Genomic DNA, 26778 nt, shown 5'->3' with positions numbered 1-26778 from the left:
CAAAAAAATGTAAACTTGAAAATTATCAGAGTTTAGAATTTGTTGTTTTGAAGAGATATGAAATACTTAGCCAATTGGCATGGTCTCCCCAACCCTGCCAACATACTAGTATTTGTAAGGAACAAAGTATGTTGTGTTTTTTTTTTTTAATTATTTATTTATTTATTCATTTATTCACACACACACACACAGAGGCAGAGGGAGAAGCAGGCTCCACACAAGGAGCCCGACGTGGGACTCGATCCTGGGTCTCCAGGATCACATCCTGGACTGAAGGTGGTGCTAAACCGCTGAGCCACCGGGGCTGCCCAGAACAAAATAATTGGTTTTGAAAAAATTAATCCCCCTTTAGTGTCTGCCTTTTGTGTTGGTTAACATTAGTAGTTGGAAAGAAAGATTAAGGACAACTCCTGAGAAACTTATGTTAAACAGACTGAAATTTCCTTCTGTGAGAGGACAGACTTTAAATCATTGTGGGTGTAATAGGAGATACTCCTTCTCTTGTATATTTGAGATAGAGATATAGTCTTATCTTCCTTCCAGATGAATACTATGTAATGTCCAAATTCAAATATACCTCAGCCCATCCTTTTGTAGTATAGCTTAAACCATATGAAATTGTCGATTCAACAGTATTTACCTACGTACATGGCAGTTTCATACACAGTCTAGTGTTTAGCATTTTACTCAGTTTCCAAAAATTGCACCAGTAGATGTATTATTTTGGTTGGTTGTTCTCTTTGGTGAGAGTGGAAGAAGACAATGTCTCTGCCCTCAGGAGCATTTACAGAAACAATTACAGTGCATAGTCTTTTATTAACATTTTTCTTCTTCATTTTTCTCCCCTTAAAAAGTTGTTACCTACTTACAAAAGCAAACTTGTATATAATTAAATAGTTCCTGACATTTGCTTTTTAACTAGTAAATACTTATTGGCAGTGGGTTGGAATTGACTTTGGAGAATTTTAAAATGAGTCTTCGTAAGCTATGGCAGTTGAAATACAGTGGGCTGTTTTTTACTTACCTAATTCTTTTTTTTTTTTTTTACTTACCTAATTCTAAAACCCAGTATACTACTGAGTGGATGCCCCCAGGTATACAGTAGGGGGTGAGGTGACCACAACCTCATCAGAGGTAGACGCTGTACAGCAGGGAGTTAGACACTGGAAGCTCACTGTATTTTGTTGAATTAACAGCTGATCTATTAAAATATAAAGCTTTTATAAGATTTAAATAAAAAAGGAGGCTTGTCCCTTCCAATTTATAATAGCATAAAAAGAACCACCTAAAGTATCTTCTGATACTATGTTTTTAAAAGAATTTTCCATGGCATTATGCAAAGATTATATGTTGGGGATATAGTCTTGGTAATATTTGATGATACACTGTAGTCAGATTGCTTAAATTGGAATCCAGGAAGATGGTTCAGAAGGCCTTCACACTTAAGAAACGGGTGCCTAGGTGGCTCAGTTGGTTGAGCATCTTCCTTCAACTCAGGTCATGATCGCAGGGTCCTGGGATTGAGCCCCACATCCAGCTCCTTGCCCAGTGGGGTGTCTGCTTCTCTGCCAGCCCCCCTATTCATGCTCGCTCTCTCAAATAAGTGAAAAATAAAATCTTAAAAAAATATTTAAGAAACAACAAAAAGGATATGAAAGGATGGTCACCTAGGTTATATGACATGCTTCAACTTGTCAAGCAGCTAGGAAAATCTGGTATTGTGTATATCAACTACACAGGGTGAGAATTTGTCATTTTGTTAATTGTTATAGCCCCAGCACCTGTGGAAAAAATGCCTGGCTTTTATAAAGTATGTGGTCAGTAAAAGCCTACTAAATGTTTGTGGCAGTCCTTTAAGTAGAGATCTAGGTAGGCCTCTAAGTGTGAACTAATTGAAGATTCCTTATAGGCCAGGTAGTGTCCTGGAGGCCTTCCAGGATGCAGGTTTCTCCATAACATCCATCACATCAGAAATTAGTCCACCAGATTCTGATACGTTCTGTGCCAATAGGAGCTCTGTAGCCAGTTGAGTTAGTAAACAGTGCTTCAGGGCCTAGTGTTGTTTCTCAGTATATACATAGTATGTTTAAAAATTTGAGAATTTCTGTTTTATGGAACCATTTCATAAACTTAGACACTGTTGCAACTTGTTTATGGTGATACCTTTGACATCCTAGATTTTTATTTGATGGAACACTGTGGGAAAATAAAGAATCCCTGCTATTCCTAATGTCTTTAGGAAGTCACCTGACTTAGAAGATTGCTTTAGAAGATGCAGAAGAAATTTTACTAGTAAGATATCATTAAATTTCTTGCCAAGAAAGTCATCTGATGACATGTGAAATATATCACTGATCACTTTTCTCTCCTTGTAACATGATTAAGTTGATGGTCGGTTACTAATTTTAATTTTCTTAGGTCCCATTTTCTCACATCACAGAGCTTAGTGTTTCTAAAGATAAGTGATGAATGACATTATGGTATTGAATAGCAAAAGGGAACCCATTTATTTTTATTGGTACTCTGTTCAAAGTGAGGATACTCTGCTTTAGCTGCCTTGTAATAAATTCCAGATTTCCAAAATCTTGTTAAAATACTTCCTTCATGCCTTCATACAATAGTGACACGTACACAATTCTTACTCATTTTGCAAATCCGTGAATATTTGCTATATGCTGAGGACAGTTGAAGGTACTGGGTGAAAAAGGCGGCAAGGTTCTGCAGAAGCTGTCATGGAGAATGGCATGCACGGAATAAGAAATACCAAAGAGAAAGCAGTACTGTGAGATACACTGAACCATCATGTGGTAGAGAAGAAACGGGGTACCCCACAAGTCATACTTATTATTTTGGAATTATTTTATTAATCAGTAATCTTAAGCATTTTTATTTTTTATTTTTTTTAATCTTAAGCATTTTTTAAAAGATTAATAAATTAATCTCTAACTATTGTTCAAGAGGATAAGCAGAGTTATTTGATGAGTCTCTTACTTTCTCTACTTCATGCCTGTGGGTAGGGTAAATTTGGCAAGCTGACCCTGCTCTAGTTCCCTTTCTTTTAAATAAAAGCAAGTGTTTTCTTTTAGGAACCACTTTCTACCCATTAGCAAGGTTAATAATTAATAATAATAATAAATAAATCACAAGTCCCTAGAGGTCTTCATTTTGTTTTCTTCTCATTTCTTTGATTCTGCTGCTAAGCATATCTCTTTAAAGCTGCTGTGGTACACCTACAGTGGCATTGACTTATTCTTCACTCAGTGAAAAATTACCAGTTATCTCTAATTGGGATGAATTACAACAATTTACCCAGTGGAGTTTAGTTTTTCAGTTGCAATATTATATAAAACTTTAATCTGTGTTCCTTATTATGTACCCCTTGAACTATATTGGACCTTACCTTTTCTCCATTTATCGAAAGGAAGCTCAGACAAGATCTTCATAGTCTCTTGCAAGTATATCAAGTTTTATCATTTCAAGTCAGATTCGTGCTCCAGTGTGTTTATATATGGAAGCACAGAACTGGAATACAAATTTTAAAAATACCTATTCAGGTGATAAAATCCTCGAAAGGGATATTAAGCAGACTTTCTTCTGCTTGCAGGAACGACAGTACTCTGTATTTGCTCTATAAGATCATAAATAAGATATATGTCATAAAAGCAATCTGTTGATTGACTTCATCAGGGATCCTTCATAGTTGAGTTTAACACCCAGTACTCCAGCATTAACAGTAGGTCAGAAGCCACTGTAATATTCCTGAAAGGAAAATCTAATTCTGTATCAGGATCTATGATTGCCCAGCTAACAGATAATATACAGTTCTGAGGTCTGCTTATGGGCTTGGAATGAGTCATGGTTCCAGAACACGCAGGTCTTAGCAGTAGCCATACGTGACAAGTATAATCTGAACTACATCAGACACAGGTGTTAGGGTCTGCTGGGGTTAATTAGGACTCCTAATTTCTCTAATCCCCTCTGTAAACTGTAATTACCCCAAGCTATATATAAAACTGATTATTTTTCAGTTAGGTCTATAAAACTGGCAAGTTTTCAATCACTGATAGATAAACTGTGTGTGGTTATGTGTCAAAGAATGTGTTAGATGCGATGGTGAAAACAAATACCGAATGACATATGAACCTTGCAGAATTTAAAATAAAAGCAGACTGGAGTATTAATGATTTTTTTAATGTAGAAGATCAAGGGCATGCTTACATTTCCAACATTTGTGTGTTTTAAAGATGAGAGTGTATTAAAGGTACTTTCAGTTGACAGTTGTAGTAAATGTGGGAAGATTATGCTTTATTTTGCTTTATGTAATGTCAGTGATGGTTAATTGGAATAAGTAAATTGAGAGGCAGGAAACTTGGATAATAATTATGGCTCTGCCTTTGAATGAGTCATCTAATACACATGGGCTTTGGTTCCTTTAGCAGCACAGGACTAGATTTTTTTAAAGATCCTGACTAGCTCAAAAAGATTGAGTCATCTCTAAAGTATTTTCCTTTAACTGTCAATTAGTGGTATTGTTTACAAGGGAGTTCAGTATTTATGTTCATTTTATATATATATATATTTTTTTAATATTTTTATTTCTTGAGAGAACATGCACTTGTGAGCAAGCTGGGGGTGGGGTGTGGAGAGGGAGAGAGAATCAATCTTAAGTAGGTTCCACGCTGAGCATAGAGCCCAAAGCAGGACTGGACCTCACAACCCTAAGATCATGACCCGAGACAGAATCAAGAGTTGGACACTTAACCGACTGAGCCACCCAGGTGCCCCAGGAGTTCAGTTTGTAATCGAAAGAGTTTGGTCTTTACATCAAATAATTTTATCTTTGACCCCTACTCTAACCGTCTAAAACAAGTGAATAAATATTGGCAATTCTTTATGTATAAAATGATTCTTGTTCAGTTTGTTTCTTCTGGGAAAACGTGCTTTTGTCAGATCTATTTTAAAATTTTTGAATAGAGAAAATAACAATAGTTAACCCCTTCTTATCCCTCATTACCTCCTTCCTGTTCAACAGGTGAAGCAGTTAGGAAAATCATTTTTTGTTACAGGGTTTTTTAAAGAGACATAAGATTAAAGGGTTTTTTAAAGAGACATAAGATTAAAGGGGTTTGAATAAATTTCCAGTTCCAGTGAAAAGACCATTGTTGCCTGTGCTGTATATTTTAGTGTTAAGTTACCCATCCCACAGCAAGAGAAGTAAGATGCAGGTGTGTATCCAGACAAGCAACCTTACCTCTGTGCACCTCAGTTTTCTTATCTGCAATATAAAGTGAGGATGGTAGGTTATGATGAGTGACAAGTTTGCAGTGCGGCATTTGTTGTGACCAACTAGAGGCCTAGCAGTACTATCAGAGGAGTTCTGTTGACAGGCTATTTTTGTCCCCTTACTGAGTGGAAAAAATGGAGAGAGGGGGGCACCTGGGTGGCTCAGCTAAGTGGCTCGCTGTTGATTTCCACTCAGGTCATGATCTCAGGGTCCTCGGATGCAGCCCCATGTCAGGCTTCTTGCCCAGCTGAGGAGTCTGCTTGTGGATTTGCTCTCCTCTCTCTGCCCCGTCCCCCACTTCATGCACATGCTCTAAAATAATCTTTTTAAAAGTGAAAAAATACAGTAAGCTGTGGTTTCCAGAGTGTAGGTGTCTTAATGCTTGAATCCCTGCCGATAATTACGGAAACTAAAGCTTCAGTGTGGAGAAGCCCATGCAGCCCGAGCTTCAGTTTCACTAACAGAAGGTGAGGAAAGCCAAATGGATTGGAGACTCAGGACCTGGTTCTTTTCGTCTAGAGAACTGGACAGCGAATGGAAGTGCTTCCTGTTTCTGGTTAAAAGATGAAGCACTTGCCAGGCCCACAGGCCAAGGCTCTGGGTCTCGCTTTTAATATTCTTTCTCCAGAGAGAACTGAGGGACAAAGGCACTTTGGCTTGACCCTCAGCCCCTGCCTTCAACTGTTGGTGAAAGACAGGAAGGTCAGAGGGTAGAAGAATGCCTTGTAATAACTGTAACGGAGGGGCACCTGGGTGCCTCAGTGGTTGAGTGCCTGCCTTTGGCTCAGGTTGTGATCCCGGGGCCCTGAGATAGAGTCCCGCATCAAGCTCCCTGCATGGAGCCTGCTTCTCCCTCTGCCTGTGTTTCTGCCTCTCTGTGTGTCTCATGAATAAATATAATCTTAAAAAAAAAAAAAAAGAATTGTAACGGAGAACAAGAAAGCTGAAGTACAAATATTAACTGACACTTATGGAACGCCTACTCTTTTCCAAGTGCTGTTGGCAAGCTGCACAGATATTTTCTATGTGAATTTAATAACGATTCAGGGAAGTGTAATTATGATTATCCACATTTTGTAAGAGGCTCAAAAAGGTTAACTCTCACAAAGAGTAAATGACTAGTAGTCATAATTTGAACCCAGGACTTAACCCTGTAATATCCTGTCACATGTTGTCAATAATTAATATTTACTCCCTAAGTTTCTGAGTGTGTAATCTTTTCAATATTCATTACCTTAGGAACTTTGAATCTTATTTTAAGAAGGGCTAACTAAGCTTCTCTATTATCAAGAAAGATTTTCAGTTAGGTAAAGCAAAGTAGTTTTTTATGCCTCTTTGTTTGATTTTGGTTTTGCTTTATTCTTATTGTTGACAATCATCCAAGTAGTCCTTTCATGAAACATATTTGTAATGACAGGGTTTCCTGAAATGTTTCAGACTCTGAAGGATCTCGCATGAATATATGCCCCCCAGACTGTCATCAATAGAAATGTTTTGCTAACATCATCGTAGAAGTTTTTTTTCCATTTCCCGTGAACATTTGGGACTTTTGAATTTTACTGCAGCGCAATGACATTTATTATGCCACTTGAAATTTAACTTTTGTAGACAAGAGAAGAAAGGAAAATGGAAGCAATTCTGCAAGCTTTTGCGAGACTTGAAAAAAGAGAGAAAAGGAGGGAACAAGCATTGGAAAGGATCAGCACAGCCAAAACTGAAGTGAAAACTGAATGTAAAGATGCACAGATTGTCAGCGATGCTGAAGTTCTTCAGGTATGTTACTCTGGTTTAGTTTTGTTTTCATGCTTAAGCACTTTCTAACAAAAATGGCACACCTGATTTAGTCATATCTGTAAGGAATTTTTAATGTCTAATGCTGTTCAGGTGCATTTTTTCAAATCCCATGAGAATTTGCTTTGTTTTAGAATAAGAAAAAATTAAGTGAACTTAGTATATATCAGAATTCATAAACTTAAGGAGGAAATTAGCTTCTGAAGTAGACTAATGTGTTTAGATTTCAGCTTCTCACTTCTGTAAACATAGAATCAAAAGATCCACTCTACTGTATTTTGAATTAGGAACAAGCAAAGGAAGAAACTGCTAGCAAGCCAACCCCTGCCAAAGTGAATAGGACTAAACAGAGAAAAAGTTTTTCTCGGAGTCGGACTCACATTGGCCAGCAGCGTCGGAGACACAGGACTGTTAGCATGTGTTCGGATATCCAGCCATCTTCTCCTGATCTAGAAGTCACTTCACAACAGAATGATATTGAAAATACTGTACTTGCAATAGAACCAGAAACTGAAACTGCACTAGCAGAACTGATTCCAGAAACTGAAGTCCCAGCACTTACTAAGTGTCCTGCGAAGTACCCTAAAACAAAGAAGGTAGGGCTCTTCCGGAGCTTGGGGACTCTCTCCTAATGACAGTGTGTTAAGATGTTAAACATATTTGTGTTTTTAAGATTCAGTCTCTGTAACATCTCGTTAAGGAACAAAACAGGAGGCCTAGTTTTTACACTTAGTAAAGTTACTAAACTAAGAATGAGAATCACAAAACTGTAAGATCAGTCAATAAAAATGTTTGTACTGTTGTTACAAAGAGTTATAATATTTGGTATATATCAAGACTTCCTTTTAGTATTGCTAATCACCATGTAATGATTTTAAGAATTTATCAAAAAAATTTTTTAAGCCTACCATATGTACTAAATTGACACTTTGTAGAAACAACTAGTTTTACATGTCATCTTTTATTCTTTGTATTTCCTCTGATTTTCACAGTATAGACAGATGAGAAGAATTAAATATGAAGAAATTGTTGATTGCCATAAGGAAGGGTAGTTTTAAAGGAGCTTATTCATCTTTGAAAACCTACTCTCAGACCTAATGATGGGAAAGCAATTATGGGAAACTATTCACTGAGATAAACCAACCTGAGCTTTATAGCTCAGAAATAACAGAACATCCTTATGAAGTGCCCCCAACCCCTGGTGGAGTATAGTAGACTGGAGCAGAGGTATCAAGTGGTAATTCCTTAGGCTCTTTGGGGAGGTGTTAGATCATAATTGGATTCTTCTCGTACACTTATATAACAAAATGTTTTGAAATTTAATTTATCTTGTCTTTATTCTTACTGGATCCGGTACAGTTTGGTACTATGAGACCAGAAGTATATTCCGCAAACATCTAGGATGAACCTGGGAGTATACTTTAATGGCGAGTCAGAGGGTTAGAGAGATCTGAGCACAGTTCTGATTGGAAGTCAGTACTCTTCCTTACCGTCCCTTGGATCTTGAACAAGCAAGCCAACACTTGCCTTCACCATGAGCAGTTAAATGTATGTTAATTATGCTGGAATTAGAAACCAATGAGCAGTTATTTTTGCCCACTTTGGAAGGACAATTCATGTTTAAAAGAGAAGCTACTTTCTTGACTACAAATGATATAAAACCTGCCTTTTAATTTTTATATGCCTCAGTTATTGTGGCATCACTAGTTTACTTAAATTCCTGGTCTGAGATGTAGACTCTTATACGATTTTAAACAACATACTGTTTGAATACCAAATTATCATGTTTCCTCTAATGTAAAGGCTCCATGTAGTGTAAATAGGGGATAGCACTTACTCTGTGCCAGATACTATACCATTTGGAGAGCTAAATGTTATTTAGCTCTTTTAATCCTCACAGTAACCTTATGTGTAGAGCTAGTTTGTTATGACCCTCCTTTTACAGATAAGGATTGAGATGTAGAAAAGTTATGTAACTTGAAGTCATGGTGTACGTGGCAAAGCCAGGACTCATACTCAGCAGTCTAGCCGCAGATTCTCTGTGCTTCCTGTTGTTTGTCCAGGATACACAGCTGTACATACATTGGGGGAGAAAGAGAAAATAGATACTAGAACGTTTATGATGATTCTCACTGGAAGACATTATTTTTTAATGTGTGTCTGTGTGTGTGAGAACGCATATACTGCTTTTAGATTTTTATAGAGTAAAAATAAAAATATTTGATAACCAGATAGAAAACATATACCTACACAGCAAACAAAATGTGCTTGTGCTGACAGATGTAATCCTTATTTCCACACCCATTATAATTGAACTTGAAACAATAACTAGACAACAAAAAAAGTGAGTAGTCATTATACTTTAGGATCAGGTGTATTCAATAGAGCTAATAAAGATAATTATATATACACTGTAGGTTAAAAAAATCAACAGAATTAATTTAAAAGGGACTGTGTAAATTTTCAAATAATGATGGTCAATTCTCACACTTTTTTTTCTTCTTAATGTATATTCATCTGGATATTTTGATAGGCAGCCAGGGTAGAAAAACACTGCATAATATCAGATTATTCTTACAGACTGATAATAGAAGCCGTAATAAACCTAAATTTAGTGTTTGTGTTTATAAAATATACTGAAGTCTCTTAGACCTTACTATATTTCAAAAGGTACCATGTGTTTTCTTCCTGACAAAGTACTATTGTTTAAAAAATTGTAGGAGCAGAAGTTAACCAAAGAAATGTAGAATGACGTTTTGATTTTTTGGACATCATCTATGAATGATTTACATTACCCAGCATATCATTTTGGATAATATATCAATTTCAAATTTGTTATCACAACGTTCTATAGAAGAATGTGTAATTATATATCAATTGATGCAAATTTTTCTTTCTCTAGCACTTGGTCAATGAATGGTTAAGTGAGAAGAATGAGAAGACAGGAAAACCTTCAGACAGCCTTTCAGAAAGGCCTCTGCGCATAACTACAGATCCTGAAGTGTTAGCTACCCAGCTCAATTCTTTACCAGGTCTCACTTACAGTCCCCACGTGTACTCTACTCCTAAGCACTATATTAGATTTACGTCACCATTCCTTTCAGAAAAAAGGAGAAGAAAAGAACCTACTGAAAACATTTCTGGCTCATGCAAGAAGGTAAACTTTTCTTTGGATATAAAAACCTAGGATGAGCCCAAGGCCAGTCTCCTTACTACCATTCCTGGTAGTGAAATGCTTTTAGAATCAGCTCTACATTTAGAAGCTATATAAACAGCTACAAATTGATTTCTATTCATTTGTCATGTATTCCAGCGATGGTTGAAGCAAGCCTTAGAAGAGGAAAACTCCGCAATTTTACATAGATTTAACTCACCCTGTCAAGAAAGATCCAGAAGTCCTACAGTCAATGGTGAAAGTAAAAGTCCACTGCTCCTAAATGATAGCTGTTCCCTTCCAGGTAGAATTTCTTTTGAGTGTTTAGTGTGAAGAATGTGGCAGGATATATACAGCTTTATATAACAGAGACATTCTAGTTGTTATACACTTTATAAAAGAAACATTTTATTTTTTCTGTCCTCTAGCCTTTTGGATGAAAATAAACATGAAAACCTTAATTTGCAGTACCATGTATATTTGGTCTTATGGATCAGTGTTTGGGCTGTTTCTCAGATCTTAACAAAGTCTTAGAAATCAATTTAACATCTGTAGTTGTAAGACTTCTCAGACTCTAGGCCCATAGGCCATCTGGCAAGATGCTTCGTGCTGTAATAGTAAAATTAATTCATGTGCGGGTGGGGAGAGAGTGTTTCGTGTTAGTAGAATCTTTAAACCCTGAAATTGAGTTAGTGAAAGTCATCAAGAATTACTGTTGTTGTTTTGGTCTTTCCCAGAATATATTACAGATTATAGCAAATGCCAGCAATACAATGTCTATTATTATTGCACCAACAGATTTAACTACACCACTGAAAAAACGAAGGCTTTATCAGTTGCTAGATTCTGCTTACTCTGAAACCTCCACACCTACTCCTTCACCGTATGCTACGCCAACTCACACAGATATCACTCCCACGGACCCATCGTTCGCCACACCACCACGGGGAAAATCAGATGACGAAGCTTGCAGAAATGGTTATAAGCCTATATATTCACCAGTTACCCCAGTAACTCCTGGCACACCAGGAAATACCATGCACTTTGAGGTGAGACATTTAAATGGGAAAAGAAAACCTGTGGGGATGGTATATTTAACAGCCCTCCCCGCCCTTAACAACTATTGTGCTTTGAGTAAGAAAAGACCGTTTTTAAGAAACCAAAAGGGCAAATTTGGAACATGCATTTATATGAATTTAAACTTTTATATTTACATTTTTATTAAAAGTTTTATCACATAAAACTTTCATGTTGTTGATACTTAGTATCAGACTAAATGGCTATGTGTATCAACTGGACCTTAAACCAAAGTCTGTATAAGTTTTCATTTCTATAAATATCATGGATTTACAGATTTTAACTTTCAATTCTAATTCTTTCTTTTATATAGAATATTTCTTCCCCAGAAAGTTCTCCAGAAATTAAGAGACGCACTTATAGTCAAGAGGTAAGGAGTTATTCAAAAAGATTAAATTGGTGACCTCTTCCTCTTATCATTATTTTGCTTAAGTATTGGGAGATTTTAAAATAAGTAGTCTCAAGATGTTTTTATTTGTGTCATTGTTTTGTTTTGGTTCTACAAACAGGGATATGACCGATCTTCAACCATGTTAACTTTGGGGCCTTTTAGAAATTCCAATTTAACGGACCTGGGTCTGCAAGAAATCAAGACTATTGGTTATACCAGCCCTAGGAGTAGGACTGAAGTCAACAGGCAGTGCCCTGGAGAAAAGGAATCTGTGTCAGACCTTCAACTGGGACTCGATGCAATTGAGCAAACTGCCTTACATAAAACCATGGAACCACCTACACACGACAGGACTGATTCTAACAGCCAACTGGAATCTACTCACTCTGGACGGGGCACAATGTATTCTTCCTGGGTAAAGAGTCCTGACAGAACAGGAGTTAACTTCTCAGTAAACTCTAACTTGAGGGACCTGACACCCTCCCATCAGTTGGAGGTTGGAGGAGGCTTCCGAATAAGTGAGTCAAAGTGCCTGATGCAGGATGATACTAGAGGCATATTTATGGAAACACCTGTGTTTTGTACTTCAGAAGATGGGCTTGTTTCTGGTTTCGGACGGACTGTTAATGACAATTTGATCGACGGGAGTTGCACACCCCAGAATCCACCACAAAAGAAAAAGGTTACAAATTTAACGATTTTAGTCCTTTTAATAGTGTCTTTTTCATACTCCTCCTGAGGGTTATTAGCAGTTATACTATGTGTTATGTAAGGCATTCGTACTCCAGTTAAATTTTTTATATGTACATTTTTAAACCTTTTGTAAATGCTCAATTAGAAAATGTTTACAGAGAAGTAGAACATTCTAGTGATAAGGAAAATGCTTCTAAGCATGGTTTCAGAGATCGAAACCTCAAGGTGATCTATTTCACTGAAAGAGTAACTTCAAAATAACCACTTCCTGGCCAAATAAACAGAGTTGAATAATATCTGTGTTCTTCTTATCCTTACTTGCCATAGAACAGCCAGCCTTGTATTGGAGAAATGCTTCTTTCTTCATCCATAATACCTATAGTCTTTAGGCCACGGATAGGAGTATTTTGAGAATGTTCTATAAACAATAATGTAAGTTCCCTGACATTCCACCATCATTTGGTTGGGCAGACATACCGAGAAAATTAGAATGCCTTATTTCATAGGAATGGGATAAACGACGACATTTATTTTATTTGTTAATAGGCTTATTGCTTTGCAAGTCAAAGAATTTTAGTGATGTGTGCTTTTAATTTTTGTAACAGAGTCCAGTTGGCAACTTTGTGGGAAGCAATGTAGTATAGTGGAAAGAGCACGGGCTTTCAAGTAAGACCTAGGTTCGAATCCCGGCTCCAACACTCACCAGCTGTGTGACCGTGAGTGAGTGAGTTACTCAATTTCCTCATCTGTAAAATGGGGATGATAATATACCTATTTCATAGGGTTGTTGTGAGGATTAAATGAGATAATGTATGTAAATCATCTAAATGCAATGCCTGGCATATAATAGGCATTGATAATTGTTAATTATTATTATTATTTGTTCAAAAATCAAATTATTTTACATAATTTTCCTAATGTAAATATAGTAATTCTCTTTAGAAAAAAAAAAAGAATAGATTGACTCCGACCTATAAAACAAAAATGAAAGATTTGCTTTTCCTTATCTTTCTTGCTTCAAGGTTTCTCTATTAGAATACCGTAAGAGACAGCGTGAAGCCAGGAAAAGTGGCTCTAAGGCAGAGCACTTTCCCCTGGTTAGTGTGTCGCCTCACGCAAGTGGCAACTCAAGCAACAGTGGTGACGGGTGTGCCAGCAGGAGCGAGAGTGGGGAGCAGCTAGAAGGCACAGCTAGCCTGCCTTTACCAGCACCAGCTACAGCCTATAGTGCTACTTCGGAAGAAACCAGCAATAACTGTCCTGTTAAGGAGGCTCCTGCCAGTGAGAAGAATGAACCAGAAGTTCAGTGGTAAGCCTGGGTAGTGTAACTTAGAATGAAAGTTGTCTTTGTTCTTTGTCATCCAGGCGGGAGCTTTTACATAGCTGATTTTAAAAGCGGCTAGACCTGGAAAGCACACGCTTTCATTAGTGAACTCTCTCCCTGTCTGCTGCTGTTGCCCTGGGCCAAGGGGCTAGACGGTGCGGTCATAACGTGGAGAGATCCTCTCTGCCGAGAGGGTTTCAGGCAGCCCTGTGTTTGCCTGTGTGAAGGCTCCGCTGTGCTTCCTTTTTGACAGTTCTCACATTTTCCCCACAAATATCCTGTCCAGAGAACTGTCCTCTTAGTCTGCAGCCAGTGGTTTCCCTGTATCCCAAACCGGTTACAGAAAGGAAGAACCAGTTACTTTTTTCAGTAGGACCAGCTGAGGCTAGATGTGGGAAGGGTCTTGGCAAAGGGCAGAAGGGCCCATTCACTTGGCCTCTGGGTCCCCTCACCCCCGAGAGCTTCCCGCTGGCCTTACAGTCCAGACACAAGGTCAGATCTGGCACCTGCCATGGTGTCTGGAATGCTGATATATACCACCCTTCAACCCCCACTCCCCGTCACCAAGAAATCGCTTGCGACAAAGGAATGGAGGCTGTGTTCAAAGCTTTACACCTGAGTATTTTCCCAGCAGCGCAACAGCCTTGGTCTGAGAGGACATGTTGGCCATCAAGGACAAAGAATAATCTAGCTGGCAGTAGCTTCCTTGAACTGATGGTATGATTGATTTTATGTTCAAGGACCGCTTCAACCTCAGTGGAGCAAGTGAGAGAAAGGAGTTACCAGCGAGCGCTACTTCTCAGCGATCATCGAAAAGATAAAGACAGTGGTAAGTGAGCTCGTTCCTTTGCTGAGAAGTGGAGCCAGCGGACCCCTCTGCACCCTCGTTCTTGGCAACGCTAACATTCTCTTCGGGTCTGCTTCGTCTCTAGGGGGAGAGTCACCATGTGTCCCATGTTCACCGAGTCATGTTCCGTCTTCACCTTCATCTCATTCAAATCACATTCCCCAGTTGCAACCCAAGGGCCCAGTCCCTCCTTTCAGTGAACTTATGGAAGGTCAGTAAGCAGATGACCTATCGTGGTTATTGTTTTAAAAACCTTTTTAAATCAGGAAGGAGAGCGCCTTTCTAAGAAGTGGGTTGGAAGAGAATTTATGCCGCTCTGTAGTGTTAGTACTGGGCGGTGTTGGTCGCGCAATTTTACATTTACTCCAGGTTTCTTCTACTTTACAGATCCCGACACTGAAAATCCAGAACCCATGACTACAAGTGAATGTCCATCCCCAGACACCTCTCAAAATACTTGTAAAAGCCCTTCAAAAATGAGCAAGGTAATACAATTGACCTTTGAATGTGGCCATTCAGAGAAGTGGACGCTAATGTGCACACGGAGATTTTCCTGCTGTGCCAAGGATCAGCTTGCGATTCTTGCGCTGCTTTGGGACCGGCTGGTCTCCTGTGCGCACGGCACCTCGGTATTCCTCCTAGAGGTCCACCCGTCAGCCCTGGAGATTCAGGCTTTTCTGAACAGTCCGTTTTCTAACACCAAAGGTCAGATGACCAGTTCATTGAAAAGAAATGCTACTGCCATCCCGATTCAAGAAGATGTGGTGGTCTCACGTTGGTGCCAGGATCTGTGGAAACTAAAGATGAGGGATCGAAGATGGATTTTCTTTTTTCCTCAAATGTAACATCATATACATTTCAGTGGTCTTGTACTTGGATTATTCATATTTGAACAAAAGACATTTGAGGTTATAGCAGTTTGGGCGAGCACATTTAATTTACCCAAACCGGTTGATCGTTAGGTTGGGTGCAGGATACGGAATTGAAACTTGCCAAGTGCTGGAGGTTACCAGAATTCTTTCAGGATAAGGCTCAGAAGCAGGTTTGATCACTTAGGGGAAAAAGGCACACTGAGTGTAAAGACCATTATTTCCGTAACTTGTCTTCAATAAAAATTAATCGAGGGCTTTCTGGTTATGCTCAGCATCAGAACTCACTCAGCTACTGAAAAGGCTGCCTGTCTTTGTCTTGGGTGTATCTCCCCCCACCCCACCTCCCGCAGCCCGGTGTCGGGCTTCTCCAACCTGTCTCATCCTCCACCCCTTTCTAAAGGGGATCCTGAAATAACCTTAAATACCACCGGTAACTGTCCTCCATGTACAGAACACGTGTCTTACAGGATCCATTTTCTTTCCACAGCCTGCTTCCCCGGGCGCCGTGCTTCCTGTTCAGCCACAAGGGAAAATACCCACCAAGTCCGATTCGCACTGGGAGGCGAGCGCGCCCGCGTCGGAAGCCGAGAGCGGGGTTCACCTGAAAGCAGAAGTCCACCCGAAGCAGCTGCTGAGTAACACCCAAGCGCTGGCCAAGAATCCTCCTCCTCAGCCACTCGTCCGAAGCGCATCCGAGCAACTTTCACAGAAGCTGCCGTCCGCGCCAGTGAAGTTGCACTGTCCTCCGTCCCCTCATGTAGAAAACCCTCCCAAGTCCTCGACACCCCACCCACCTGTGCAGCACGGTTATCTCTCACCAAAGCCCCCCTCCCAGCAGCTGGGATCGCCCTACAGGCCTCATCATTCACAGTCACCTCAAGTGGGAACACCTCAGCGAGAGCCTCAGAGAAATTTCTACCCAGCGGCACAGAACCTTCAAGCCAGTACTCAGCAGGCCCCGTCTGGAGCCCTATTTACACAGACCCCCTCAGGACAATCCTCAGCGACATATAGTCAGTTTACCCCCCCAGGTCTGAGCAGCACGGCACCGCCCCCTCCACCCCCTCCGCCCCCCTCCTCCTCGTCTTACTATCAAAACCAGCAGCCCTCTGCGAACTTTCAGAATTATAATCCGCTTAAAGGTAGTCTTTCCCAACAGACTGTGTTTGCATCGGGACCAAATCAAGCCCTTCCTGGCGCCAGCGGCCAGCAGCCCGCCCCAGGCCACCACGTCACTCCAGGGCATTTCTTGGCTTCGCCCAACCCTCCTCTCCACCATCAAAGCCCTGCGGCCGTGGTTCCTCCCCCGCCGCCCCCACCCCCCGCCCCCGGGCCCCACCTCGTGCAGCAGCCGAGCTCCCATCAGCAACACTCTGTAGCTCATGTAGTCGGGCCTGTTCACGCCGTCACCCCTGGGTCTCACATTCATTCTCAAACTGCTGGCCACCATCTGCCCCCGCCCCCACCACCCCCTGGTCCCGCCCCTCATCACCACCCGCCACCTCCCCATCCTTCCACAGGACTCCAGGGTCTACCAGCACAGCACCAGCATGTTGTAAATTCGGCACCCCCCCCACCTCCTCCGCCGCCACCCTCCAGTGTTTTGGCTTCCGGGCATCACACCGCCTCTGCTCAAGCCTTACACCATCCACCTCATCAAGGACCTCCACTTTTTCCTTCAAGTGCTCATCCAGCTGTACCACCATATCCCTCCCAAGCCACACATCACACCACTCTGGGACCGGGACCCCAACACCAGCCTTCTGCAACAGGGCCACATTGTCCATTACCAGTCGCAGGTCCTCATCTCCAGCCCCAAGGACCAAACAGTATTCCAACACCTACTGCTTCAGGGTTCTGTCCTCATCCTGGCTCTGTGGCCCTGCCACATGGGGTTCAAGGACCTCAGCAGGCATCTCCAGTGCCCGGACAGATTCCAATTCACAGAGCACAGGTGCCACCAACATTTCAGAACAATTACCATGGTTCAGGGTGGCATTAAAATGGACTCCAAAAACATTTTTTAAAATGTTCTGTAAGATAAACTGTATATTTCATATGTACCTGTTAAGGTACTTTTTAAAGCTTGTACATGAAACTTTGTATAAAAAAAAAAAAAAAACACCAGTGCTCTTTCATTGTATTTTTCCCATTTTTGCTTTTTAAAACTCCTTTAAAAATGTGCTGTTAAGCCAGTATTAGGTATCTTTATTTTGTAAGTGAACATTCCAGCTGTTTTTCTGGCAGTAGATTTGAGGCTACATGATCTTTAAATTTTATTGTTGCAGTTAAAATTCATTTAGTGAATGTTTTCTATATTATTTTATACATATGCATTTAAGTACACAGCTAAGTAATGGCACTATGCGGATTTTCATTTTTTTTTCCCTGTCAGCAGTTCTGTGAGTGCATCTTAGGTATAAAAAAAAATGCAATACAGATTTTTATAGTTTGGTGTGGACATGGCTCATTTTGTTTTATCGGTTATTTGCAAGCAAAATGTAATTTAATGTATAGATGATTTTTAATGTCTCCTGACAAACTGTAAATACTGCATTTCTTTTGCGTATATAATTGCTTACAGCTTTTCTCATTTGATATATAGCTTTGTACATACGGCAAGTCTTTGCAAAACTGTGTGATCTTTGTGGAAGTAGTACAGTATATGGCCTTTAATTTCTTTTTTATTTTAAATATACTGTCACATTGAAGCACTGGTTGGGCATTTTAATTCATGTTAATAAATCACAATTATGTCAGTTTTACCAAATTGTCCTGTACAACTTCTGAGATTGGAGTCTGTTTAAACAAGAGTTTTTAACACAAGTTCCATCTTTTCAGATCTAGTTTGTAAGGAGCCTTCCAGTGTCTTGAGCTCCACCTACCTCAGCTGGACGTAGCAGACATCAGGAGGAGTAAGGGGCTGTTCCTACCGGTCATGCTCCTACCGGTCATTTGTGCGGGAGCGAGAAGCCACAGGAGGCCCCCTTGCTGGGGGAGGCGGCATACACTTACTTCCAACTGGCCTCACGCGAAACGAACCCCTACTGTTCGAGCCCTGCCCGTGGCTGAGTTCCAGCCCAGAACTCAAGGGTTCGGAAGTCTGGCGTAGTCAGCCTGGCAACCCAAATCCCTCATTTTGTACCCTGTAGAGCACGCAGGACTGCAGGGTCTTGCCGATCAATCAAAATTACTTGAAAACCCTAAATTAATGTTTACTATCTAGCTATACTATTAAAAAGACAGTAGTAGATCTTCGGAGTTCGTTTCGGGCATACAAGACTAAAAGGAACAAAGCAGCATGCTTTGAGTTCTCAAGTGAAATAAAAGTAGCCTCTCAAATGGACACTTCGTTGAAATACCCAATGCTAGCTTTTGTTTTGGGAAAATAAAATCCTTTGTCTTCTACCTTTAGGAGAATTAAGTATAACCTGAAGTAATGACACAAACACATTTTTCCAGTTTTCACCTAGTTGACATAGTTTGGCACAGCACATATACCCGCTGTGCACTGGAGAAAACCGTAAGCAGACTAAGAATGACTGGATAAGATCTGGCAGTAATGAAAAGTCAGGTTTAATTTCCATTTCCTTTTGAAAACCAGCTCATGACAACACACGAAGACTGCTGCGTCCAGGGCTCAATTCTAATCAGCTTCAAATTTTAAGAGAACTTAGGTCAACTTTGCCCTTCTTGACTTTAGCGAACAACGTTCTACTCACAGGTGTTCATTAAGGACACGCTTGTCCAAGAAAACATGGCTTTACCTCGTCCGGCCCCGCGGTTTCACAGAACAGAGGTGGTTAACCATCAGCACAGCGAGCAGCCTTGGTCACCTCTTTAAAAGGACTGTCCTTCTAAGGACTTTAAGTTCCTCAGTTATAAATTTGCCTACTATACAAATAAGTGATAGAGAAGCTTCTCCATGACCTGCAGGACCTCGCGGGATTCCCTGACTCCTTGATGAAGGGCGCACACACTCTCAAATACGGTCTCTGCCAAAACTTCATTAAAGTTTTAAGAACACTACTGGAAGAAAAAGGGGAATTTAGGAATAATCTCAATTGCGAATACAAATTGGAGTTCTCTACCCAAGGAGAAACTGTAGTTTATCGTGTTAGTATGATCCGGGTACACGAAGAAGCAAGTTAGTAAATCAGTTTTCACCTGAAAAATTTATGCTTTCCTGAAGCGTCTAAATTTGCTTTTTTCGGCCTTTGGGCAGTTCTACTCTCCAGGCAGCCAAGCTTCTCCTCTGCTGAAATCACGTGTGTGATCCGCTGCTTGTCCTTTTCCGTGAAGACTTGACTCGGACTAACGGGAGGAGAAGCCAGGACGCTCCCTCGGACCAGCGAGCTGGCTGCGGCACTCAGCTCACACGTGTTCTTTATCATCAAGCCACCAAGATTCTGCTAAAAACCACGCTATTTCTAATACAAATGTATACTCCTTCTAGAACAATTTTCTTATGTTGTAAACCAGCGAGGCTCTTAAATTTAGAAGGGACAGATCTTTACAAATTCCGAACAATCTAGTTTATTTTCTAACATGAGCCAGAACTGCATTGGATAGATTTCATTCACGTGTGCTATAAACCCTGCTATTGATGCTTCAGAGTTAGGGAAGACAAAGACGTCCTTGGTGGCTCTTGTAAGGACGGTCCCTGCGGACATGGTGTCTGTCGTAGAACCTACTCGGTAACCTACAGCCTCATCCGAAACCCTTAGCATGCACGATGCATAGGAAGTGCTTATGTTCTATCTCACAGCCACATGTGACATCATGCTAACTCCTGAAAGGACTGTGTCTCGTTCCCTCAAGATGAACACTGTTAAGAAGATTAAAAAAAATGTGCAATGCCCGAACACAATGTAAATCCTCTGTTTTTTGATAGAAGGTGAATGAAAAAGAATCACTGCAATTCTAGGTAGTGAATCTGTACGACACAGCAATTCTTCTAAACCCACATTCTGTTCTTAGAAAACAATGAATGATTTCCTTATAATAGCCTTAATGCATGTTCTACAACTACGTTTCCTGCGACAGGAATGCTGATGCTTTCTTTAGTTTGGGCTACACTACACTAAAAGGAGAGCAAATGTTTGTTGATTCTATCGCTTCAAATACAGGCCAATGACCAAGGCAATGTCTGGAAAAAAAAACCAAAACACTTTAATTTTTAAGACAACTGCAAGCACCTCAAACAATGGATTATTATTACAACACTTGTTATCTTTTCACAATCTAGTTATTGCAAAGGCATATGGATAAATGTTAATGGACAAAGTCAAGAAAAACGAGGCACCTTAATGAATGTGAAAGTTTAAAAAAAACCTGACATTCAATCCACTGACTTCTAAAAGAGGCTAGAGAGACCTCCGTATATTACATTCTAAAATGGTATTGCCTACTATGGTTTGTGTCCTGGATTCTACAAGTTTAAGGAAATGCATAAACAAAATTGTGTGCAACCTGCAAAGGGAAAATCATTTTTTCAACCTCGATGCATGGGAAGACAACGAAAAAGCTAGTAAAACTATCGTAGCCACACAGAAACGTGATCCCTGCTACCTGGCAGATGTTAGGATCGTGCCTGCTGCTCTAACTGTACATACCATACCTGGGTTTTGGACAAACACAAGCAAACTTTTCCAAAAAATATAGATATATATATTTTTTTTCTCATTCCACACACTGCACATGGTTTTGTTGTCCGATTTAATCTATGTAGAGCTTAACTTACAGTGTTTGGAGGAGGCAACACCACATGGTACCGGGCTATCACATTTTTAAAGGGAAATTGCTTTTTCCTTTAAAGTACTTTTAAAAATATGCAAAAATATGAATGGGAGTGCCAAAACTATAATACGTATTTCAGAATGAAAGCGTGTCTTTTCTTGCTTTAAAGTGCCATATAGGGAATGACATAACTCAGAGCCACTTTGTTTAAAATCCAATGTAAAAAGGACTGTTAGGGAATGAAAGGTCTGCACGGCTCCTGGGAGCAGTTCAAGTCCGCTACATGCAACTCAGGCTACAAAGCACTCAAGACTTGGTAGCTTTTCTGAAATTTGAGTCCCCATCCCATATTTAATGGAAATTAACATTTACAGGGTGCATTTACATACACTATAATACAGGAATGATGTCCCTTTGCCAGAAGATAAAATTGTACATTTCCTTGCTATTTCTTGGTTCCAACTTGATAATTTCTTAAGATTGTAAATTATATAGTACTCAGCTAAAATATTTCTTCATAAATAGTTACAAAACCTGCCAAAACACAAGGGGGAAAGTATTTTTCGTTCAAAAAAATTGACATTTGAATGTCACACAACACAAGAAACAATGCTTAGAGACATGTTATTGTTTCCAGAAGAAAGTGGGTCAGTAAACTACTAAGCTGAAGACAAAAAGACTACCCTTCCCCAGGATCACAGTGCACAAAAAGCAAAATGTCAAACAACAGTACCTCAAAGCAAAATAAAGGTCTGAGGATGAAGCCAGCTCACTTGTAATCCTGTTAAAGAATGAGAGTCACCGTTTAGGTCCAATGTACTGGAAAACATTTGCTAGCTCAGAATGCTCGATTTGTAGAATTTGCTAAGAATTCAACCAAGGATGCCGAAGGCATTCGCCAGCTGAGGCTCGTTTTTCTGGAACCATTTCTAACATTGGGATCAGGAAATCTGTAAACTGTGCAGCATCTTCATGGGGCCAACCATACTTTTCCACAAGGACATCAAAGAGGCTCCAGGGCTTCAGCTTGGTGATATGCCGCAGTTCTCCTACAGGGAAGAAACAGGCACCGTCAGGAGAGCTCAGCTCGGGTGTGCGCTTCCCGCCGGCGGTGCAGCCAGGTGTTCAAGGAGGCGGACACCTACCTGCCCGACACTAAGCAACGCCAGGAAAGGCCGGCCTTCCCCTCAAGCAGTGACCGCTAGGTCTCTAGGCTGTGTCGCAGTTCACGGAAGCTTGGCAAGTGCCAGTAAGGGGTTCAGATCAAGAGTCCCGGGCTCCTCCAGGTGCCCCCACCCCACGTCTTTTATTTGTAAAGAATGACAAAGGCACGATCTCTCCACTGTGGGCTCTTCTACAATTTGTAAACATGCTTAGGAGAAGCTCAAGCTGCGCACAGAGCCCTGGCCCGTCCCCTCTGCTGTTACCCACACAGAGAAAGGAGTCTTGCCCTCTGGACAGTGCTGTTTCGGAGAATCTTTCTGATGCTACAGACAGACTTTATCTCACTGTTCGACACGTAGCTGCTCCCTAGACGTGACTACCGAGCCCGACGTGCGGTGCTCAGCGCGAGGGAGGAACGCGAGGGTCCGTCTGTCTGTCTGTAACGGGCCACAAGCAACCAGCGGCTCCCACACGGGGCGGCGCAGCTCAGCGCCAACCTGAATCAAACAGCGCTCATTTCTACACGCTCGGGGACAGGTCTAAGAGGTCAGGACGTCAAAGCTTGAGGTTGAACTCTGAAAGCGTGTTGGCTGCAACGTAAAAAGAGTAGGTTACAACCAGCCCTGGCTGACCTGATGGTGACGCACAGCGATGTAGATGGTCCGAGGACAGGGCAGCCTTTGTCATAATAGGGGAAAAAGTTGCTTTAGGTCAAACTACTAAAAGGTCAGGTTACCCTTTAGGAGTAAGTCCCTTCCTCTTCCACTGAGAAATTTTCCCAGGCCCGTCCATGCAGAGGCCCGTGGGCACTCGCGGCCTCATGCACGCTCCCCGCGCGCCGGCCCAGAGCGCCAGGCCTGCACCCGCCGCACGCCCCATCTCCTCGCCCCTTCCCCTTGCTCCGCTAAGCCACGAGTGAAGGTTTTCACGATACGCACTAAGAGGCGAGCAGTGCTGTGCGTCCAGGGTCGTCTCAGGATGCCTGGGCAGGCTCACCCACTGAGGCATCTCCATTTAGACCACTGACCACCCCCCTCTTCCATTAATCACATGGAGAATCAAAGAACATTACAGGAGACTAAAAACAAGAGAAAAATGACCCATAATTTCACGCACAAGGATTTTTTTTTTTTTTTTTGGCTCACATGCTCTTTTAATTCTGTTCTTATGAGCTGGTATCTCTGTAGGGCTGTACTCATCAAGTGCACAGAATTTGGAATTAATAAAACTCTAGGGAATGTTTTTTGTCAGACAGTGTGTAAAATCATCTGAGGACGGAGGCTAGAGCTCAGGGTGGTTACAGAACTGTAGGTCAGGTCTACTTCTATGAGGGAAGTGGACTTGACATCTTAGGGGAGAAAATGTTCCCCCCTGTGGAAGGAAGACCCTGTCACTGGGAATGAAGTCTGAGCAATCGCTGGAAGTTCATCCCCTTTAATCTGGTAATTCCAGCTCTAGGAATCCAGCCTAAGAGAATAAACCCTAGCACCCACCACCCCACACCCCAAACACACACATTGCAAAATTAGAGGTGCTTGTGAAATGCTCGGTGATAGGCAAATGGTGGCTAAACAACCAACCAACCATCGGACACCTACTTGATGAACACTATTTAACATTACCTAATAACATGGAGTGAAATTATATGGCACAATGTCTGGTACCAGAAGAATCGGATCGCAAGAGTAATTTTCAAAACGCCCTTAAAGATGCAAAGCAGGTGCCCCCAAACACCAGCTTCGTTACTGGTTTTCTAGGGACTGTGGCTCTCACCGGAGCAAGGATAAAGGACACTAGGGAAGTTCACATCACACATCACATGCTAAAACCAAGTTCTCTGGAAAGGGAGACCCCTCCACCACTGACCTTCATCTGTTCTGGCCCGGAGCAAACATGCCGTGGGTTTTAATGGACGCACCTGCTGAGCTGCAGTGTCTGCAGAGACTGAGGAGGAAGCTCTGTCGGGGGGTGCCACTTTTAAACTAAAACTCATCAAAAGGCATCAAATTAAGTACAATCTTTTATGAAAAGAGAGCAGCTTTACTGTGCTAGATGCCTTAAAACCTGCATAATAATAGTGACGAAAACAATACACAGCCGAAAGGCCAAAAAAATCTATTTATTCATACCTCACTAGCTAGAAACCAACACATTTATTTCCAATGTACAGACTAAAATACCTAACTTCCGTTGGCTAGGTAGTCCCACACAACCATGTGCAAAGACGCTGTAACAGGAAAACATGCAACATGCAACACAGTCCTGAGCACCAACTGGTACTGAACACACAATAACACCGCAGGAACAACACCGAATTGCCTCTGAACACAACAGACATGTGGGTCATGTAGAGCTGGAAGAACTAATGCCAAGAAAAAAGCCAGGAAGTAAACTGGCCCAGGCCCTACGATCACATGTACAAGTTACTGTGTTCAATTCAATATGAAACACAGTCTTCTAAACAGTTGATCAGGTAGGAGCTCACTCATACATGGAATTTAAGAAAACAAACAGATAAACAGCGGCAGGGAAGAAAAGAAAAAAGAGAGAAGGAAACAAACCATGGGACACTCTTAATGACAGAGAACACGCTGAGGGTGGTGGAGAGAAGGCGGATGGGCTGGATGGGGGATAAGCTGACACCTGTCAACTGATGAGTGGGGAAACCAAACACGGTCACCCACACACACACCCGGCACAGCACAGGGTACTGTACACGCCACCACACATGAGAGGAACTGGGAGAAACCATCTCCAAGTCCACGTACTGCACGATCCCGTTTATAGGACCCGTCCAAACAGGGAAACCGCAGGAGGCAGAGAGCAGATCCACGGGCGCGGGGGGGGGAGGTGGCGAGAGCAGGGTGAGCGCCACAGGCACCTGGTTTCTGGTTGAGAAAGAAGACACTGAAACCAGCTAGTGCTGACAGCCACGTCAACTCTGGAATACACTAAAAACTACTGAACTGTATACTTTATTTTTTTTTAAGATTTTATTTATTTAAAGAGAGACACAGAGAGAGGGAGGCAGAGACACAGGCAGAGGGAGAAGCAGGCTCCACACAGGGAGCCTGACGCGGGACTCGATCCCGGGTCTCCAGGATCAGGCCCTGGGCTGAAGGCGGCGCTAAACCGCTGGGCCACCCGGGCTGCCCTGAACTGTATACTTTAAAAGGGTGAAGGGTCTAGATTACATCTCAATAAAGCTGTTATTAGAAACAGTACACACCGTGGGACGCCTGGGTGGCTCAGTGGCTGTGCATCTGCCTTTGGCTCAGGAAGTAATCCCGGAGTCCGGGGATCGAGTCCCATACCGGGCTCCCCTTGCGAGGCCCGCTTCTCCCTCTGCCTATGCCTCTGCCTCTCTCATGAATAAATAGAATCTTTAAAAAAAAAAAAAAGTATAAACCTTACAACAAAATAATGACTTTAAAAGAATTCCAACACTGTTAATGCATGCAGTAAAAACAAACACTCCACTAATTAGCAGCTCATAATAAATGATACGAATAAATGGGATGAACTATAATAGAACGTAATTGAACCTGTTATAGCAGCAATTTCACTACTTTCTTGGCATGATATGCTCAACTTCAAAATGAAATGATTAAAAACACTGATTCGGGCCTATGACCAGCTGTGGCCCATGGGCTGCTCTTTTCCAAAACGTCTGCTGTGTTCAGTGTCACCACTGTCTGCCTCCACGGCGCGGTCTCATCAGTACAGCACCTTCCTGTCTTGCACCCTGACCCTAGCTGGGGGGCCTCGATCGTGCAGCCTGCAAACAGGGTGCAGGGCCGCCGCGGGGGTGCCACATGGGCCCTCCCAGGCCGACAGGGACACAGCACCACTGCTTCTGGCTCATAAAGGCTTCCCTCCAAAACCAAGACCGAACACGGATTCATGTTTTTAAATTTATTAATAAGCACTTATTGTGTCCACTCTGCACCAGGCTGTGGGGATCCCGCAGCAAATGAGACACACCGAGCCCCTGATCTCACAGAGAATCCTCACAACTCAGAAATGAAAAAAGTGAAACTGTAATTAAAGTAGTTCACATCTTGAGAGTTTCAGACTCCCTAGCATGAGGAACCTCTTCTAGTTATCTGCACCGAGTCCAGCTCCCTCGGAGATGCGCCCTGTGCCGGCGCCTGGCACCTGCTGGCACCTACCTGGCTGGCAGGTGGCAAACGGCAGAGCCTGACAAGACCGCCACCCGAGGCCCAGCCAATCACACTCGGGCTCACCGCCCACAAAGGGCTTCACGCTTCACGGAAACGTGACCATCTGCTGATCTGGGGTGATTCTAGAGAGAAGTTAAAAGCCTTCTAATAATTTTCATCTCAAACACCAGAGGTTAAGAATGCAGCACACGGCGCCTCTTTTAGAGAGTCCCTTTCAGTTCTGAGGCTCTCTGGAGCCTCACCCATCAGGGGCCCGTC

General features: G+C 41.9%; 2 protein-coding genes across 6 annotated transcripts in view; one reads left to right on the top strand and one right to left on the bottom strand.

Moving 5' to 3' along the window:
* The window catches only part of KMT2E (lysine methyltransferase 2E (inactive)), a 96794-nt gene extending 78599 nt beyond the window's left edge, over positions 1–18195 (top strand). Inside the window, exons 16-27 of the mRNA XM_041722314.1 lie at positions 6893–7057; positions 7363–7671; positions 9978–10232; positions 10389–10533; positions 11028–11278; positions 11620–11676; positions 11816–12379; positions 13413–13699; positions 14455–14543; positions 14647–14772; positions 14949–15046; positions 15921–18195. Coding sequence (XP_041578248.1) covers positions 6893–7057; positions 7363–7671; positions 9978–10232; positions 10389–10533; positions 11028–11278; positions 11620–11676; positions 11816–12379; positions 13413–13699; positions 14455–14543; positions 14647–14772; positions 14949–15046; positions 15921–17435 — 3861 coding nt within the window. The 3' untranslated portion in view covers positions 17436–18195. The remainder of the gene's footprint in view (positions 1–6892; positions 7058–7362; positions 7672–9977; positions 10233–10388; positions 10534–11027; positions 11279–11619; positions 11677–11815; positions 12380–13412; positions 13700–14454; positions 14544–14646; positions 14773–14948; positions 15047–15920) is intronic.
* Positions 18196–20583: 2388 nt separating this feature from the next.
* SRPK2 (SRSF protein kinase 2) overlaps positions 20584–26778 on the bottom strand; it is a 247192-nt gene continuing 240997 nt past the window's right edge. For all 5 annotated transcript variants that reach the window (XM_041773343.1, XM_041773344.1, XM_041773342.1 and 2 more), the window contains one exon: positions 20584–22221. In XM_041773343.1, the coding sequence (XP_041629277.1) occupies positions 22037–22221 (185 nt within the window). In that variant the 3' untranslated portion in view covers positions 20584–22036. The remainder of the gene's footprint in view (positions 22222–26778) is intronic.

This window comes from Vulpes lagopus, chromosome 11, assembly GCF_018345385.1.
Source record: "Vulpes lagopus strain Blue_001 chromosome 11, ASM1834538v1, whole genome shotgun sequence".
Taxonomy (NCBI): Eukaryota; Metazoa; Chordata; class Mammalia; order Carnivora; family Canidae; genus Vulpes; species Vulpes lagopus.
The sequence above is the reverse complement of the archived record's forward strand: the minus strand, read 5'-3'. Positions and strand labels throughout refer to the sequence as shown.